At 49.5% G+C, this 19646-nt stretch overlaps 1 protein-coding gene across 2 annotated transcripts in view; it reads right to left on the bottom strand.

The window, feature by feature from the left end:
• Positions 1-19646, bottom strand: part of mettl13 (methyltransferase 13, eEF1A lysine and N-terminal methyltransferase) — a 50522-nt gene that overhangs the window by 15258 nt on the left and 15618 nt on the right. The window contains exons 1-6 of one of the 2 annotated variants that reach the window (XM_067989753.1): positions 13039-13864; positions 12852-12950; positions 10469-10710; positions 9705-9865; positions 6484-7234; positions 3583-3782 (exon numbers count right to left, since the gene is read on the bottom strand). In XM_067989753.1, the coding sequence (XP_067845854.1) occupies positions 3583-3782; positions 6484-7234; positions 9705-9857 (1104 nt within the window). In that variant the 5' untranslated portion in view covers positions 9858-9865; positions 10469-10710; positions 12852-12950; positions 13039-13864. Of the gene's footprint in view, positions 1-3582; positions 3783-6483; positions 7235-9704; positions 9866-10468; positions 10711-12851; positions 12951-13038; positions 13865-19646 lie in introns of those variants that run through there. The other variant, XM_067989754.1, reaches the window with a different exon arrangement.

The following is a 19646-nucleotide window of genomic DNA, read 5'->3' as shown; positions in this document are numbered from 1 at the left end:
GGAAGGTCATTGATGAAGCAGCTGAAGATGGTTGGGCCTAAGACACTGCCCTGAGGAACTTCTGTATCAATGTCCTGGGGCTGAGATGATTGGCCTCCAACAACCACTACCATCTTCCTTTGTGCTAGGTACGACTCCAGCCACTGGAGAGTTTTCCCCGATTCCCATTGACTTCAATTTTACTAGGGCTCCTTGGTGCCACACGGTCAAATGCTGCCTTGATGTCAAGGGCAGTCACTCTCACCTCACCTCTGGAATTCAGCTCTTACGTCCATGTTTGGACCAAGGCTGTAATGAGGTCTGGGGTCGAGTGGTTCTGGTGGAACCCAAACTGAGCATCGGTGAGCGGGTTATTGGTGAGTAAGTGCCGCTTGATAGCACTGTCGACGACACCTTCCATCACTTTGCTGATGATTGAGAGTAGACTGATGGGGCGGTAATTGATCAGATTGGATTTGTCCTGCTTTTTGTGGACAGGACATGCCTGGGCAATTTGCCACATTGTCGGTAGATGCCAGTGTTGTAGCTGTACTGGAACAGCTAGTTCTGGAGCACACGACTTCAATACTACAGCTGGGATGTTAGCGGGGCCCATAGCCTTTGTTGTATCCAGTGCACTCAGCCGTTTCTTGATATCACGTGGAGTGAATCGAATTGGCTGAAGACTGGCTTCTGTGATGGTGGGGATATCGGGAGGAGGCAGAGATGGATCATCCCCTCAGCACTTCTGGCTGAAGATGGTTGGAAATGCTTCAGCCTTGTCTTTTGCACTCACGGGCTGGACTCTGCAGTTATTGAGGATGGGGATGTTTACAGAGCCTCCTCCTTCTGTTAGTTGTTTAATTGTCCACCACCATTCATGACTGGATGTGGCAGGACTGCAGAGCTTTGATTGATCCGTTTGTTATGGAATCGCTTAGCTCTGTCTATAGCATGTTGCTTCTGTTGTTTAGCATGCATGTAGTCCTGTGTTGTGGCTTCACCAGGTTGACCCCTCATTTTTAGGTATGCCTGGTGTTGCTTCTGGCATGCTCTTCTACACTCCTCATTGAACCAGGGTTGATCCCCTGGCTTGTTGGTAATGGTAGAGTGAGCAATATGCCGGGCCAAGGGGCTACAGATAGTGCTGGAATACAATTCTGCTGCTGCTGATGGCCCAAAGCGCCTCATGGATGCCCAGTTTTGAGCTGCTAGATCTGTTCTAAATCTATCCCATTTAGCACGGTGGTAGTGCCACACAACACGTTGGATAGTGTCCTCAGTGTGAAGACAGGGCTTCGTCTCCACAAGGACTGTGTGGTGGTCACTCCTTCCAATATTGTGTCATGGACAGATGCATCTGGGACAGGTAGATCAGTGAGGACGAGGTCAAGTAGGTTTTTCCCTCATGTTGGTTCGCTCGCTACCTGACGCAGGCTCAGTCTGGCAGCTATGTCCTTCAGGACTCGGCCAGCTCCATCAGTGGTGGTGCTACCGAGCCACTCAGTGATGGACATTGAAGTCCCCCACCCAGAGTACATTCTGTGCCCTTGCTACCCTCAGTGATTCCTCCAAGTGGTGCTCAACATGGAGGAGGACTGATTCGTCAGCTGAGGGAGGGCGGTAGCTGCTAGAATGATTCACGGGATGAGGGACTTTAGTTACGTGGATAGACTCGAGAAGCTGGGGTTGTTCTCCTTGGAGCAGAGAAGGTTGAGAGGGGATTTGATTGAGGTATTCAAAATCATGAAGGGTCCAGACAGAGTAGATAGAGAGAAACTGTTCATTGATAGAAGGGTCAAGGAGCAGAGGACATAGATTTAAGGTGATTGGCAAAAGAACCAAAGGTGACATGAGGAAAAACTTTTTTTTAAAACACAGCGAGTGGTTTCGATCTGGACTGCACTGCCTGAGGGGGTGGTGGAGGCAGATTCAATCATGGCCTTCAAAAAGGGAACTGGATAAGTACTTGAAAGGAAAAACTTTGCAAGGCTATGGGGATAGGGCGGGGTAGTGGGACTAGCTGGATTGCTCTTGCATAGAGCCGGCACGGCCTCAAAAAAAAGTTGCTCAATTTCCAGATCCTCACGGTTGAAGTGGGACAAAAGGGTCAACGTTTGATCCTGCGCACACCTGTACGCTTACGTAACAGCGTTCCCGCAAACGTTGAGTCAACAGGCGCGAGTTGCCAGGAAATTCCAGACTGTAGTTGTGGCACTGAATTCTAGTATTATGAAGCACTGTTTTAATTCTGTTGGCATCCTGCTATGGTGAAGTGACTCACAATCAGAAGGTTAAAGTTTGCTTCCTGGTCCTCACATCAATTCACTAACAGAGTAAAAAAAAAATCAGTTCTCAGTTGAACAGAGAACCACGTTTAGCTACTTAAACCACAGCTTATGGCAGCCAATCAAAGACAACATCCACAAACGTCCTGGCCCAGGGTGTGTCTCACCCAACAGAAAACTTCAATGAACGAGCAAAACCCCCAGGAAAGGAAAGCATCTGAGAGAAGTTCTACTTGAATTTTCTTCTCATTTATCACTTGCCTAATCCAGAAGGAAAACATTTTATCATATACATAGTCAGTCATATTTAACCAAAACAAAAAAAACCCCAATTGCTCAGCAAGTAAATACTCCATACACACACCATCCCGACTTGGACATATATCGCCGTTCCTTCACTGTCGCTGGGTCAAAATCCTGGAACTCCCTACCTAACAGCACTGTGGGAGAATCTTCACCACGGTTCAAGATGGTGGCTCACCACCACCTTCTCAAGGGCAATTAGAGATAGGCATTAATTGCCGGCCTTGCCAGCAACACCCACATCGCAAGAATGAATTTTTTTTTTTAAAAAAAGGTACGGCGCAGGATCACAAATGCACTGCATTTGATCCTAGGTCCATGGCAAGTTAGCCAATCTCAGTGGCAGGGACAGTACAATTAGCCACAGAGTCCCCAACTGAGGTGAAAAAATAACCATCCACACTGCCCACTTCTGACTGCTGCCCAACTATTCCTGTTAAAAATGCCGGTACGGGCAGGGTTACACGCAGCCATGATGGTTCCCATTGTCGGACTTCCCAATACCCACTGCCATATTCACACGTGAAAAATAGTCACTTCAGTAAGGTAGCGGGGAGCTGTCACCACCTGTGGAACTGTACCCAGTCGTGAAGACAGCCGGGATATGGGAAGAAACTTTGCGGGGGGGGGGGGGGGGGGGGGGGGAAAGAGAGGGTGGAGAAAAGAGAATGGTCCAGAGTGAAAATTGTGGGGCCATGCAGCTTTTAAAATCCTTACTGTCCAAGGGCAACAAAGATGTGATGTTTGCCCTCCAAAAAGTCACAAATTAGTTTTTCCATAACATGATGAATTAAACCAACTTTCAACAAGGCAAACCAGTGGAGTAAAGATGGACATACTTGGGACAATCTACCTCAGCTCAACCTGCTCCTTCTCCCCTCAAGCTAGAGACCAGTGATAAGGTTTGGTACCAAGAGGACAAAGTAAGAGAATCCATTTTTTAAAGAAGACAGGTGGAGAATTACAATATAGATATTATATATCTCACACACACACACACACACACATTTACCTGTTGGTTTGGTGGAAGTCCATGGGGAGCCAATTCCATTACCTTCCCCGACAGCTCTGACTGAATGGCTTCCATACTCTCGTACAGCTGGTCACGGTGCAGCGCCACCACCAGCAAACGCTTGAATCCGGCACTTTTGCCAAGCTGCTTCCGGCCCTCGTCGGTTCCAAATATCCATTCAGTCTCCCTGCCCTGTGGAACTACCGTCAAATTGCTTTAAATTAAAGTGCAACAAACTACTTTCCCTTGCTTGTATTGATATATCTCGTTCCACTGCAAACCCTTCTCCAGCCAAGCAGCAGCCCCCATCTGTGTGTTGCATCTCCGTGCTGACCACACTATTGTAGGTGATGAGGCATGCAGCCTTGGGACTCAGACTTGTGAACTCAACCATTTGAGGCAGCAGCTCCGCTTTCTTTCTTCCCTGCTGTGCTTCAATCTATTTACTTTACCTTTATTTTGTGGTTATTTTCCCCAACATCACGTGCCTTTACTGAGACAGCGGTCACACATCTTGCTCCCAAGTCTCTGATGACCATACTAAGGAATTGACCACTTGGAGGTCCAAGAGGAGAACGTGGGTTGACGAACAGACGTTTTCCTTGGATACTTGTGGGCGAGGAGGGGGGCGGGAGGACATACTTCTGCTTGGCACCACCCTCAATGGTTCGACTAATGGTGGAATCTCATCACATAGCAGTAGTGCCCCCATTTGTGTGTCACATCTCTACGCTGACCACAAAATCAAAACAGATGGGCTGTTGGTTGCGATATTGCTGGCCTCTACTCACCTGCCCTGACATGGTGGTGTTCCATTCTTTCCACCAGTACACCAGCAGAAGTAGTTCCATAATATTAATAGGGTATAACACAAACAAATAGAGGAATAATGAACACAGTGCCTTCCCCTTCCAAGTGCAAAGATATCAGACTGCAGCCTACTGGTCAGCATGCAAAGAGTGATGCAGAGTATTGAGTAAGCACCTACTATGTGAATCTGGATAACACCTTTTGAAGATCTGCTTTTGGATAGATTCCTTCTAACCTACTGAAGGGCTTCCCCATATACGTCAAATAGGATACGTGAGAGTCTGCAATATTAAAATCGACAGAGCACCAGCTGTTCACAGATCCTGTCTCTTCAGGACCCACCACAAACCTCAAACCTCCTCCAGGTGATAGGCCTAGGATTTTGAATTCTAATTTCGTGGGTGTCCAAATTACAGTCCCACCAGTCCTGGTCATCAAGCCTGCAAAGCCGCAGCAGCTCATTATGTTTGCGACTGGATTCGGTCTCTTGAGTTCCATGGGCCTGGTGGTTTAGAAAGGTCTGTCCTCAACACTGCTTCCCCATTGATAGACACTTCCTAAAATTGACCAGCGAGGGAGCAGAGCAGAGAACACCAGGCCCACAAATTTTAAGTAGGTGACAACTGCACATTAAGTATAAACAGTTGGATTGGGAGAGATCAAGGCTCGGACAGTGGGGAGAGGCCCACATCAGTTTTAGGGCAAGAAAGAAACTTAAAAGCTTAGAGAACAATCTTGAAACGGTTAGAAACCATAAGAATATAAATGTGCACTAATAGTATCGAGCTGGAGAAAATATAATTCTTTTGATTTTGCAAACAATTAAATATAAATTACTGAATATTCTGATAGGATAAGACTACATTAACTTAAAATGCTCATGCAGAATATTTTAAAAACAATTTTCTAATTGCCAGTTTTATTTTCTAAATCATTCCATGAATTTAGCGTTTTGTATCTTAATTATTCCTATGTGGCCTTAGAGATCCCATAACATGAATCAGTAAGGTTGGATACCCCAGCTCTACATCAGGATCCATATGTTAATGAGTGCACGTACACCATATCGGCGAAACGACAGAAACTAGACATACATGGATTTCTCAGTAGCTTGGTTCAGAGACTCAAACATGATCAATGATTCACCTAAAAAAAACAGACTCACAGGTCAGCAAAAAAACAATTCAACAAATTGGGGTCCTTCGATTTGTAACCCAGCACTGTGAGGCTGAATGCATGGAACCTCCAACATGCTGCACCACCGTGGCCCAGAATTTGCTGGAACGGGGCATCTCATGGCGAGTGCCGTGAGATGGATTTTTTTTTTCACCCTTCAGCTCCAATTATTTTTGCGCTGCAAACTGCTGGAAGTACGAGGTGCGATGTCAATCTGGGATCTTGGTGAACGATAGAACCTACAGTCTCTCTCTTTAACCAGTGAAATTTAAGGATAGGGAAAGAAACAGAGGAATGACGGACACGGAATTGGGGTGAATTAAAATCAAATCAGGTGGAGAAAGAGAAATAAAGAAAGAGAGGGAAAGAAAGATTGGATTGAGAGAAAGAAAAGCAAGAAAAAAATATTTTTAATTTAAAAAATCTCCAGAAACAATTTACTACCTGTAGGAGTGAGACTCCACAGTTTCAACTGTTCCCTTTCTGGGCCAGAGAGGTTGAATGGCATTGTCGGAACATAAATCGGGTCCTTACGTCGTGAAATACTAGCCCTAACTTTCAGCGGCAAGTTTAATTTGTATTTATGGCACAAAAGCAGCGATTTCTCGAAACTCATCTGGAGGCTGATGGCAAGATCCCATTTTTGTGAGGCTAACGGCGGAGCAGTGCAAATCGTCCAGCAATTTGTGGTGATTCGCAATTCATGGCGTATCTCTTCCTCACCACAAATTGCTGGGCTTTTTTTTTAAAAAAACACACTAATTGTGGCGAGCAGCGTGAACTCTCCGCTATTTTCCCAGCAAATTCTGGGCCAATGTCTTCCCACCCAACAACATTTTTAAGCACGATAACAAGTTGATAACAATATAAAATCAGAAGGCCCTCCCGCCACACCCACATCAGGATGAGCCTCACCTATGAAGATCGCAAAGTGGTTGGCGCGAGAAGGTTTCACAGAGGGCTGATCGACGATGTAAAAGGTGTAACGAGGTTTCCCAGACCCTCTGTCGCAAAGGGTGAGGGACACGTTCTCTCCACTACTGGAGTGCTTTGTCAAGTGATTTCTGAGCAGCGCATACTGCTGCCGTCCCTTCACCAACTCCAACAGCTGCCCCACGCTCTGTAGGCGGAGCGGCTTGCCCTGCTCCTCCGTGCACATCTCCAGGATCATCTGGCCAGCTCCGGGGACCTTCCTGAACTTGGTGAAGACGAAAACGAACACCGGCATGACGAATTGCCGGCGAGCCGAGCTCTCCTCCTCGATCGTGTGTATCCTTACCGGCCACCCTTCCTGGTGGAAGTAGCTCAGAGCTTTCTTCGCGATGTGCTCCTGGGCCAGCGAGATGCACACAAAGCGGCCACCGACCTGCAGGACCCGCCCGATCTCCGCGAACATCCTGTTGACATTGTGCAGCGTCCCTTCGCTCTCGTCCGTCATTATGGCGTCCAAGGTCCCCTTGTCCAGGACAACCTGAAACTGGGAGTCAGCAAACCCCATTTGCATCATGTCCATCTTCATAAAGACCATTGTTGGCCGGCGAGTGGCGTTACGTTCCTTCATCTGCTCGATCACCACCTCACTAATATCAATGTTCGTGATCCCCTGGTAACCCACATCGTACATCTGCTCACTTAGTGCAGAGTTACCACAGCCAACAACGAGAACCTAAAGATTACAGTCGGAGGAGGAGGAATGTGAATTACTTGGTGGAAATGAGAATGCTGTATTTCTTCTTTTCAAGACATTTTGGTAAGTTTGTGATTGTTTTAAAAGGAGAATCATAGAATGTTTACAGCACAGAAGGAGGCCATTCAGCCCATTGAGCCCGTGCCGGCTCTCTGCAAGAGCAATCCAGCTAGTCCCACTCCCCTGCCCTTTCCCCGTAAGCCTGCAAATTTTTAGAATGACAGTACAAGGGAATGGAACACAATGTGGTTACCGTCAGCATCAAGCATGCCTAGGTTCCAGCAAAGCATGGACCATATGCAGAGTGAGCTGTTTGGGCTCCACCAGATAATGTGCCTCAACCCCAACCTCAGCAAAGCACCCTCTACTGCACAGAAACAAATACTTCCACTTTTCACCCTAACTATCTCTGCAGCCTGAGAACACCAATCTTACTGTCAACATATGAGTAGTTAAGTTCTGTGGGCCCAATCCCTACTGCAGTTGGGTAAAGATTTCTGAACTCCTTACAGAATGGACCACTAAATTATAAACAACTAAAAAAAAACCCTCACTACATCTTCCATACCTTTCACCTTCAGTCAGGTGGGTTTTTCCCTCTAAATTCCCTCCTTCTGAAGGAGTTACATCCTTTACTGGGGTCAGCTTCACGGGCACCAAGTACCCTCACCAAGTGCCAGTTATTCGTTTGCGAGGATATGCCGGCAGGCTGTCCGATTGTGAAGGACTTCTCAGCCAAGACGTTCAAACGTATCCTTCCTTGGGGGAGTTGCTGCAACGCCATCAGGAGAGAAAGCCCTGGGGGGGATCGTCTCCGGTTCCAAACCCATGGGATATTGCAGCCAATCGTAGAGGCCGTACTACTGCTCTGGCAGAAATCACTGTATTTAGCACAGACTGGGATGGAATCTGGGACCATCCTGCTCTGTATGGTTCACGAGACAGTGACTTGGGGGAGGGGAACCTCATTCTGATGCTCAAGAAAATAATGACAGAGAGTCTCCGATAAACAGCCTGACACAGTCTGTGATAGTGCAGGCACACCAACATCTTTAAGGAGCACGTCAAGGACTTTAGACAGGTTGTGATAGGACTTAAATTGCATTACAGGCCCCGAACCAGTCACACAGGTCTTGTGCAGTGACCCATCCAGCAATACTTTGTATGTCTTGTTAGGGGAAGGGTGTTCTCACTTGTTAGTGCACATATTACAAGCACAATTACACATATGCGCGAGGAGGCGAGAGAAAGAAAGAATTACTTTAATCAGGGAAGTTGTCACATTGAGATTGCAGACTGCGTGCAATAGAAACTGACCATCAAGATTCACATCAGATTTCAGCTGAACTGAGCACTGCATGGGACATGAGGCACTCACTACAGAAGAAAAATAGACCAGTATCTCTCTCAACAATTTTTTTTCAAAAACTGAAACGTCAGGATGTGGGCAATGTTGGCAAGGCGATATTTCTTGCCCATCCCTAGGTGCCCCGAGAAGGTGGTGTTGAGCCACCTTCGAGCAATTGTTTTTACAACTGAGTGGCTCGCTAGGCCACTTCAGAGAGCATGAAGAGTCAGCCTAAGTGGACTAGAGTCACACGTAGGCCAGACCAGGTAGGAATGGCCTGAAAAAGAGATTAAAGAAAGAACTTACAATTAAAGAGCACCTTTCATGACCTCAGGACGTCCCAAAGCGCCTTACAGCCAATGAAGTACTTTTGAAGTGTGATCACTGTTGTAATGTAGGAAACATGGCAGCCAATCAGCACACAGCAAGATCCCACAAACAGCAGTGAAATAAATGACCAGATCATGTATTCTGCACTGTTAGCCTAGATTTTGTGCTCAAGTCTCTGGAGTGGGACTTGAACCCACAACTTTCTGACTTTGAGACGAGAGTGCTACCACCCAGCCATGGCTAACACCTAGTTAGGTGAATCGGTTGGGTTTTTTAAATGATACTCTGGCAACGAGTTATATCTCAGGCTAGCTGATCACAGTGCTGTACTGACAGAAAACTTCAAGAAAAAAAACTTTTAACATGCTTGTAGCTCAAGTAGGATACATGGTTGCTTTAATGGAGTCTTTCACACCAAAATGGGAGATATACACAAATAAACAGTAAACAGTGCAACTTTATTGTATAAAGTCTCCACTTGGAAGCTATAACCAGTATCTTCTTCAGAGTCAAAGAAGCAAATAGCTTCTTACTTGGGAACTAAAAAAGAAAACAACCGGTTTATTTCTAACAGGGCAAAACTCCTTGTAAAAAAAACTTTGCATTTCTTTCAACAATTAGGAATGTTTTTGTTAAAACACACAGAACTGGCCAAAACAAGACAATGCGAGGCTAAATTTCTACTAAACTATGCCCAAAAGTCCATTTTTGCTTTACGAAATAATGAACTTTTACAAAGCACAGCCAAGAAAGTTAAGATGATGACTGTACCTTATCTTTAGGTTTGATATACTTGTGAAGCACTGCACAATGATCCACATAGGCCCCATACCACTCAAAGGCACTTGCACCCCGTTTTTTGAAGAATGTCTCCCAATATTCAGCAGAACTGAACTCTTTTGAGCTCTTTGGCAGTAAATTCATTTTCAAACCTTGGTAGAGACCAGAAAACACTTGTTAACATATTACAAGTTACTTTATTCAGAACTTTAGTAGTTCCAGATAGTCATATTTCAGTAAAACGGCAGCACAATGCAAACCAAACTAAATTTTCAAAGCTGCTAAATTCATGGTTATAAATGAGGGTGCAATGATTTTTCTGTAAAATACAGAGCTATTTAAAAATGTATAGTATGGAAATTGCAGATAGATTTTTATGATTTTTTTTGTGTGTGTAGAGGGGGGGGTGGGGGAAGAGAAGGGAGATTCTGTATACTTTGAGCTATACTGGAAAAACAAACTCCCAAATTGTGTCAAAACATCTAAAGCAACTGTATTTTTGCTGCTTGGTTTACTTGATGTCGGTTTCCCAACACATCACTAAGACTTGCCATCTCTGAATAACAAATCTCCATCTAAAAAACACGCTAAAGGGACAATACAACATAAAACAATTCTTCACGGTTTTGTAGCAGGGATTATGGTTCAGGGGATGTGAAAATGGGTGTAAACTGGTAGTTACAAATTATTTGTGAAAGGGGAAAATAAAGATTAAAAGGTCAAAAGATAGAGAAAGAATTAAAAAAAATGCTTACAACTCAATACTTGAACATTTGTGCAGGCAATGTCTTCAATACAACACACTTGTAGGCCTCCAACTTCTATAGGGGTTTTTTGTTTTTTTCTTCTACAGGGAGGTCATCTGTTTTTCTTCGTTGGATTCGGCTCAATTCTAAAAGACGGTCTCAAATTTACACGACCCGAGGCTGATGTCGTACTCCGTTTCAACACTGGATAATGCAAGGTTTTCTGTGAGTTGTCAACTCATTCCAAGAACCTGGATAGGATTTAGAAACAGCAAATTTCATAACACAATCAAAACTAAGATTCACACGCCTACATCTCACAAACATACGAAAATGACGGACAGGAAAAGGCTTACTGGCCCATCCAGCCTATTCCACATAGTTGTGTTGCCTTATAAATCTCAACACATACTCTCCCCACCCACCCAGAGCCATGTAATCCCCTGGGAGAGGCAAAAAAAGATAAAAACCCAGGCCAATTGGGGATGGGGGGCTGAAAAATTCTTCTCAGATTCCCGTAAGCAATCAAAACTAGTCCAGGAGATCACTTTGGTCTTTATTTACTTCACTCAGCTCAATAGTGTTGGTTAGTTATGGCAGTTCTTTCTTTTTAATCCCAATTCCCCCACTCTTTCGTGTATCTATTTTCCAAGTATCTATTTCCCTTTTAAACATCAATTGATTTTACATTATAATCTTCTAAAACAGCCCATTATTACCACACTGCGTGAAGATTTTTCTGGATTCAATTTTAACTGGCTTACTTTGAATTCTTCGACTGTGCCTTGTTCCAGATTACACATTATTTTAAACAACTCAGTCGGATCACCATTTGAACTCCTCGCCTCCAGGGAACATAACTCAAAAGTTTATCCAGTCTCTTGTCATATCATTCTGGTGAAGTGGTGCTGGATCTTCTCCATTGTCAAAATATTCTTCCTAAGGTAACTCTCCCAAAACTGAACACAATATTTCAACTGAGGTCCAAACAGCACTAATTGCTGGAGTAGTTCCTGCTTTTATAGTCTCTCTCTCTCTCTCTCTCATGATGAAGCCCAGCACCTCAGCAGCTTTTTTGATTGATTTCTGCACCTGCAACTAGTTTTCAAAGATGCCCAAATCTTACCTCACTGACAGCTTCTCCATTTAAACCATATTCCTGATGGTATTCTTACATCTGAACTTATACCTGCCATAATTCCACCCACTTACTTCATCTATTTCGTCTTACAATTTTCTGCCCGCTTCCTCACAAATCACTATATCAACTGCAAATTTGGATATACTCCCTGCTATTCCTAAATGCAGGTCATTTATACAAACAAAAAGCAGTTCTGCTGTGAAAGATACTATTTGTCACTATCTGCCAATCCAAGAATGTGCCTTTTATTCCAACTCTTTCACCTTGTATTCCACAACCAATTTCCTATCCAAACCATGAGGCTGCTTCCAATTCCATGTGCCATGATTTTAGCTGGTGACCTCCTGTGCAAAACCTCAACAAATACCTTCTGAATATCCATATATACAACATCCATTAATCCATCTCCATCCACCACCTCAGTGAATGTCAAACAATTCTATTAGATCAAATAAACATGACCAACCTTTCATAAACCACTGATTCTCCCTGATTAGCTTCTACTTTTCCAAGAGCTCACTCACTCAGTATCTTTCAGAGATCCAAGCCACTTTCCCACTACTGACAAACCTACAGGCGAGTGGTTACTTGGTTTTCACTTGCTCCTTTTTAGAATAATGATGTTACATTTACTCCAGTTGTCCTACAATACTATCCCCAAGTCCAGAAGATTTTGAAAGACGATAACTAATGCATCACCAATTTCCTCAACCATTTCTTCTCACACCCTTGGATGGAAACAGTCTGGACACAAAGATTGGTTTGGGTCAAACCCATTGGTTTATCCATTGTCTTTTTGTTTTTACTAGTTCCTCTCCTTCACTGAGATGGAGCACATACAGCAAACCAACGCACAAATTACAATATACACTGAAACCAGTCCATCGACTGACCAGCATAAACCTCTCTCCTTCCCTCTTCCATAAAAAGATTGCTAGGCTCATTTACCTTCTAACTTTTAAAGAATAGGATCAGTGAGTTAACCTGGTTGGACCTATGCAGGTACAGCAGCAATCCTAATTTTCAAAGGCAATAACCCTGTCATCGCAAGCAGACCCATCAAGTCTCAATTGTTTGGAGCAATGCTCTCTCATTTGGTTGAAAACATGACCGCTAAATGTTTCACTCTTAAAAATAAGCAAACCTTAATGTGTTTTAAATAGTCTACAGCTATCGCATTCTTTATGATCCCATTCTTAAAATTTCAGTAACAATGATAACCATGCACAATTAAAATACTATTTAACGCACCTTACTCATAGTAGCTTCCTCAGTATAAAATACCACAAGTTGCACACACCACTCAACGACTCCGCAAGTAGATTATGTCCCAGTTATGCCCTGTCTTTACTGTATGTAGCCAAACATTACAGTCAATTCATTCTCATGAAACAACATACTCGAAACATCAACTTTCTCTCTGCAGATACTGACTGACCTGCTGTGATTTATTTTTCCAGCACTTTTCTGGTTTTACAGCAAAACGTTTCCCTTGGCACATTTCCACACGTGGGGACATATGACAAAAGGATTTAGTAGAAAGAGAAACAAGCCGCCGAGCGACAGTGAATTTATCGACCACACTGATACTGCGGCCCTCCCATTACCTGCCGACACTTTCCTTTTTATTCGTTCATGGGATGTGGGTGTCACTGGCGAGTCCAGCATTTATTGCCCATCCCAAATTGCCCTTGAAAAGGTGGTGGTGAGCCGCCTTCTTGAACTGCTGCAGGCAGTGTGGTGAAGGTTCTCCCACAGTGCTGTTAGGAAGGGAGTTCCAGGATTTTGACCCAACAATGATATATTTCCAAGTCGGGATGGTGTGTGACTTGGAGGGGAACGTGCAGGTGGTGTTGTTCCCATGTACCTGCTGCTCTTATCCTTCTAGGTGGTAGAGGTCACAGGTTTAGGAAGAGCTGTCAAAGCAGCCTTGGCGAGTTGCTGCAGTGCATCCTGTGGATGGGACACACTGCAGCCACAGTGCGCCGGTGGTGAAGGGAGTGAATGTTTAGGGTGGTGGATGGGGAGCCAATCAAGCGGGCTGCTTTGTCCTGGATGGTGTCGAGCTCCTTGAGTGTTGTTGGAGCTGCACTCATCCAGGCAAGTGGAGAGTATTCCATCACACTCCTGACTTGTGCCTTATGGATGGTGGAAAGGCTTTGGGGAGTCAGGAGGTGAGTCACTCGCCGCAGAATACCCAGCCTCTGACCTGCTCTTGCAGCCACAGTATTTATATGGCTGCACCCGCTCACACCGACAGCTCTCCCCATTACCCACTCACACTGACACCGTGACTCTCCCCATTACCCACTCACACTGACACCGTGACTCTCCCCATTACCCACTCACACTGACACCGCCTCTCTCCCCATTACCCACTCACACTGACACCGTGACTCTCCCCATTACCCACTCACACCGACACCGCCTCTCTCCCCATTACCCGCTCACACTGACACCGCCTCTCTCCCCATGACCCCCTCACACTCACACCGCCTCTCTCCCCATTACCCGCTCACACTGACACCGCCTCTCTCCCCATGACCCGCTCACACTGACACCGCCTCTCTCCCCATTACCCCCTCACACTGACACCGCCTCTCTCCCCATTACCCGCTCACACTGACACCGCCTCTCTCCCCATTACCCGCTCACACTCACACCGCCTCTCTCCCCATTACCCCCTCACACTGACACCGCCTCTCTCCCCATTACCCGCTCACACTGACACCGCCTCTCTCCCCATTACCCCCTCACACTGACACGGCCTCTCTCCCCATTACCCGCTCACACTGACACCGCCTCTCTCCCCATTACCCGCTCACACTGACACCGCCTCTCTCCCCATTACCCGCCCACACTGACACCGCCTCTCTCCCCATTACCCCCTCACACTGACACCGCCTCTCTCCCCATTACCCTCTCACACTGACACCGCCTCTCCCCATTACCCCCTCACACTGACACCGCCTCTCTCCCCATTACCCCCTCACACTGACACCGCCTCTCTCCCCATTACCCTCTCACACTGACACCGCCTCTCTCCCCATTACCCGCTCACACTGACACCACGACTCTCCCCATTACCCGCTCACACTGACACGACTCTCCCCATTACCCGCCCACACTGACACCGCCTCTCTCCCCATTACCCGCTCACACTGACACCACGACTCGCCCCATTACCCACTCACACCGCCTCTCTCCCCATTACCCGCCCACACTGACACCGCCTCTCTCCCCATTACCCGCCCACACTGACACCGCCTCTCTCCCCATTACCCGCTCACACTGACACCACGACTCTCCCCATTACCCACTCACACTGACACCGCCTCTCTCCCCATTACCCGCTCACACTGACACCGCCTCGCTCCCCATTACCCGCTCACACTGACACCACGACTCTCCCCATTACCCGCTCACACTGACACGACTCTCCCCATTACCCGCCCACACTGACACCGACTCTCTCCCCATTACCCGCTCACACTGACACCACGACTCTCCCCATTACCCACTCACACCGCCTCTCTCCCCATTACCCGCCCACACTGACACCGCCTCTCTCCCCATTACCCGCTCACACTGACACCACGACTCTCCCCATTACCCACTCACACTGACACCGCCTCTCTCCCCATTACCCGCTCACACTGACACCGCCTCGCTCCCCATTACCCCCTCACACTGACACCGCCTCTCTCCCCATTACCCGCTCACACTGACACCGCCTCTCTCCCCATTACCCCCTCACACTGACACCGCCTCTCTCCCCATTACCCGCTCACACTGACACCGCCTCTCTCCCCATTACCCCCTCACACTGACACCGCCTCTCTCCCCATTACCCGCTCACACTGACACCGCCTCTCTCCCCATTACCCCCTCACACTGACACCGCCTCTCTCCCCATTACCCGCTCACACTGACACCGCCTCTCTCCCCATTACCCGCTCACACTGACAGCGCCTCTCTCCCCATTACCCGCTCACACTGACACCGCCTCTCTCCCCATTACCCGCTCACACTGACACCGCCTCTCTCCCCATTACCCCCTCACACTGACACCGCCTCTCTCCCCATGACCCCCTGACACTGACACCGCCTCTCTCCCCATTACCCGCTCACACTGACACCGCCTCTCTCCCCATTACCCGCTCACACTGACACCGCCTCTCTCCCCATTACCCGCTCACACTGACACCACGACTCTCCCCATTACCCCCTCACACTGACACCGCCTCTCTCCCCTTTACCCGCTCACACTGACACCGCCTCTCTCCCCATTACCCGCTCACACTGACACCGCCTCTCTCCCCATTACCCGCTCACACTGACACCGCCTCTCTCCCCATTACCCCCTCACACTGACACCGCCTCTCTCCCCATTACCCCCTCACACTGACACCGCCTCTCTCCCCATTACCCGCTCACACTGACACCGCCTCTCTCCCCATTACCCGCTCACACTGACACCGCCTCTCTCCCCATTACCCTCTCACACTGACACCGCCTCTCTCCCCATTACCCGCTCACACTGACACCACGACTCTCCCCATTACCCGCTCACACTGACACGACTCTCCCCATTACCCGCCCACACTGACACCGCCTCTCTCCCCATTACCCGCTCACACTGACACCACGACTCTCCCCATTACCCACTCACACTGACACCGCCTCTCTCCCCATTACCCACTCACACTGACACCGCCTCTCTCCCCATTACCCGCTCACACTGACACCGCCTCTCTCCCCATTACCCTCTCACACTGACACCGCCTCTCTCCCCATTACCCGCTCACACTGACACCGCCTCTCTCCCCATTACCCGCTCACACTGACACCGCCTCTCTCCCCATTACCCCCTCACACTGACACCGCCTCTCTCCCCATTACCCGCTCACACTGACACCGCCTCTCTCCCCATTACCCGCCCACACTGACACCGCCTCTCTCCCCATTACCCGCCCACACTGACACCGCCTCTCTCCCCATTACCCCCTCACACTGACACCGCCTCTCTCCCCATTACCCGCCCACACTGACACCGCCTCTCTCCCCATTACCCACTCACACTGACACCGCCTCTCTCCCCATTACCCACTCACACTGACACCGCCTCTCTCCCCATTACCCACTGACACTGACACCGCCTCTCTCCCCATTACCCGCTCACACTGACACCGCCTCTCTCCCCATTACCCGCTCACACTGACACCACGACTCTCCCCATTACCCCCTCACACTGACACCGCCTCTCTCCCCTTTACCCGCTCACACTGACACCGCCTCTCTCCCCATTACCCGCTCACACTGACACCGCCTCTCTCCCCATTACCCGCTCACACTGACACCGCCTCTCTCCCCATTACCCGCTCACACTGACACCGCCTCTCTCCCCATTACCCCCTCACACTGACACCGCCTCTCTCCCCATTACCCCCTCACACTGACACCGCCTCTCTCCCCATTACCCGCTCACACTGACACCGCCTCTCTCCCCATTACCCTCTCACACTGACACCGCCTCTCTCCCCATTACCCGCTCACACTGACACCGCCTCTCTCCCCATTACCCGCTCACACTGACACCGCCTCTCTCCCCATTACCCCCTCACACTGACACCGCCTCTCTCCCCATTACCCGCTCACACTGACACCGCCTCTCTCCCCATCACCCGCTCACACTGACACCGCCTCTCTCCCCATTACCTGCCCACACTGACACCGCCTCTCTCCCCATTACCCCCTCACACTGACACCGCCTCTCTCCCCATTACCCGCCCACACTGACACCGCCTCTCTCCCCATTACCCACTCACACTGACACCGCCTCTCTCCCCATTACCCCCTCACACTGACACCGCCTCTCTCCCCATTACCCCCTCACACTGACACCGCCTCTCTCCCCATTACCCGCTCACACTGACACCGCCTCTCTCCCCATTACCCCCTCACACTGACACCGCCTCTCTCCCCATTACCCTCTCACACTGACACCGCCTCTCTCCCCATTACCCGCTCACACTGACACCACGACTCTCCCCATTACCCGCTCACACTGACACGACTCTCCCCATTACCCGCCCACACTGACACCGCCTCTCTCCCCATTACCCGCTCACACTGACACCACGACTCGCCCCATTACCCACTCACACCGCCTCTCTCCCCATTACCCGCCCACACTGACACCGCCTCTCTCCCCATTACCCGCTCACACTGACACCACGACTCTCCCCATTACCCGCTCACACTGACACCGCCTCGCTCCCCATTACCCGCTCACACTGACACCACGACTCTCCCCATTACCCGCTCACACTGACACGACTCTCCCCATTACCCGCCCACACTGACACCGACTCTCTCCCCATTACCCGCTCACACTGACACCACGACTCTCCCCATTACCCACTCACACCGCCTCTCTCCCCATTACCCGCCCACACTGACACCGCCTCTCTCCCCATTACCCGCTCACACTGACACCACGACTCTCCCCATTACCCACTCACACTGACACCGCCTCTCTCCCCATTACCCGCTCACACTGACACCGCCTCGCTCCCCATTACCCCCTCACACTGACACCGCCTCTCTCCCCATTACCCCCACACACTGACACCGCCTCTCTCCCCATTACCCGCTCACACTGACACCGCCTCTCTCCCCATTACCCCCTCACACTGACACCGCCTCTCTCCCCATTACCCGCTCACACTGACACCGCCTCTCTCCCCATTACCCCCTCACACTGACACCGCCTCTCTCCCCATTACCCGCTCACACTGACACCGCCTCTCTCCCCATTACCCGCTCACACTGACAGCGCCTCTCTCCCCATTACCCGCTCACACTGACACCGCCTCTCTCCCCATTACCCGCTCACACTGACACCGCCTCTCTCCCCATTACCCGCTCACACTGACACCGCCTCTCTCCCCATTACCCGCTCACACTGACACCGCCTCTCTCCCCATTACCCGCTCACACTGACACCACGACTCTCCCCATTACCCCCTCACACTGACACCGCCTCTCTCCCCTTTACCCGCTCACACTGACACCGCCTCTCTCCCCATTACCCGCTCACACTGACACCGCCTCTCTCCCCATTACCCGCTCACACTGACACCGCCTCTCTCCCCATTACCCCCTCACACTGACACCGCCTCTCTCCCCATTACCCGCTCACACTGACACCGCCTCTCTCCCCATTACCCTCTCACACTGACACCGCCTCTCTCCCCATTACCCGCTCACACTGACACCACGACTCTCCCCATTACCCGCTCACACTGACACGACTCTCCCCATTACCCGCCCACACTGACACCGCCTCTCTCCCCATTACCCGCTCACACTGACACCACGACTCTCCCCATTACCCACTCACACTGACACCGCCTCTCTCCCCATTACCCACTCACACTGACACCGCCTCTCTCCCCATTACCCGCTCACACTGACACCGCCTCTCTCCCCATTACCCTCTCACACTGACACCGCCTCTCTCCCCATTACCCGCTCACACTGACACCGCCTCTCTCCCCATTACCCGCTCACACTGACACCGCCTCTCTCCCCATTACCCCCTCACACTGACACCGCCTCTCTCCCCATTACCCGCTCACACTGACACCGCCTCTCTCCCCATTACCCGCCCACACTGACACCGACTCTCTCCCCATTACCCGCCCACACTGACACCGCCTCTCTCCCCATTACCCCCTCACACTGACACCGCCTCTCTCCCCATTACCCGCCCACACTGACACCGCCTCTCTCCCCATTACCCACTCACACTGACACCGCCTCTCTCCCCATTACCCACTCACACTGACACCGCCTCTCTCCCCATTACCCACTGACACTGACACCGCCTCTCTCCCCATTACCCGCTCACACTGACACCGCCTCTCTCCCCATTACCCGCTCACACTGACACCACGACTCTCCCCATTACCCCCTCACACTGACACCGCCTCTCTCCCCTTTACCCGCTCACACTGACACCGCCTCTCTCCCCATTACCCG

The sequence above is a fragment of the Heptranchias perlo genome, chromosome 9, assembly GCF_035084215.1.
Source record: "Heptranchias perlo isolate sHepPer1 chromosome 9, sHepPer1.hap1, whole genome shotgun sequence".
In the NCBI taxonomy this organism is placed as follows: Eukaryota; Metazoa; Chordata; class Chondrichthyes; order Hexanchiformes; family Hexanchidae; genus Heptranchias; species Heptranchias perlo.
Note: the sequence above shows the minus strand (reverse complement) of the source record. Positions and strands in the feature narration are given on the sequence as shown.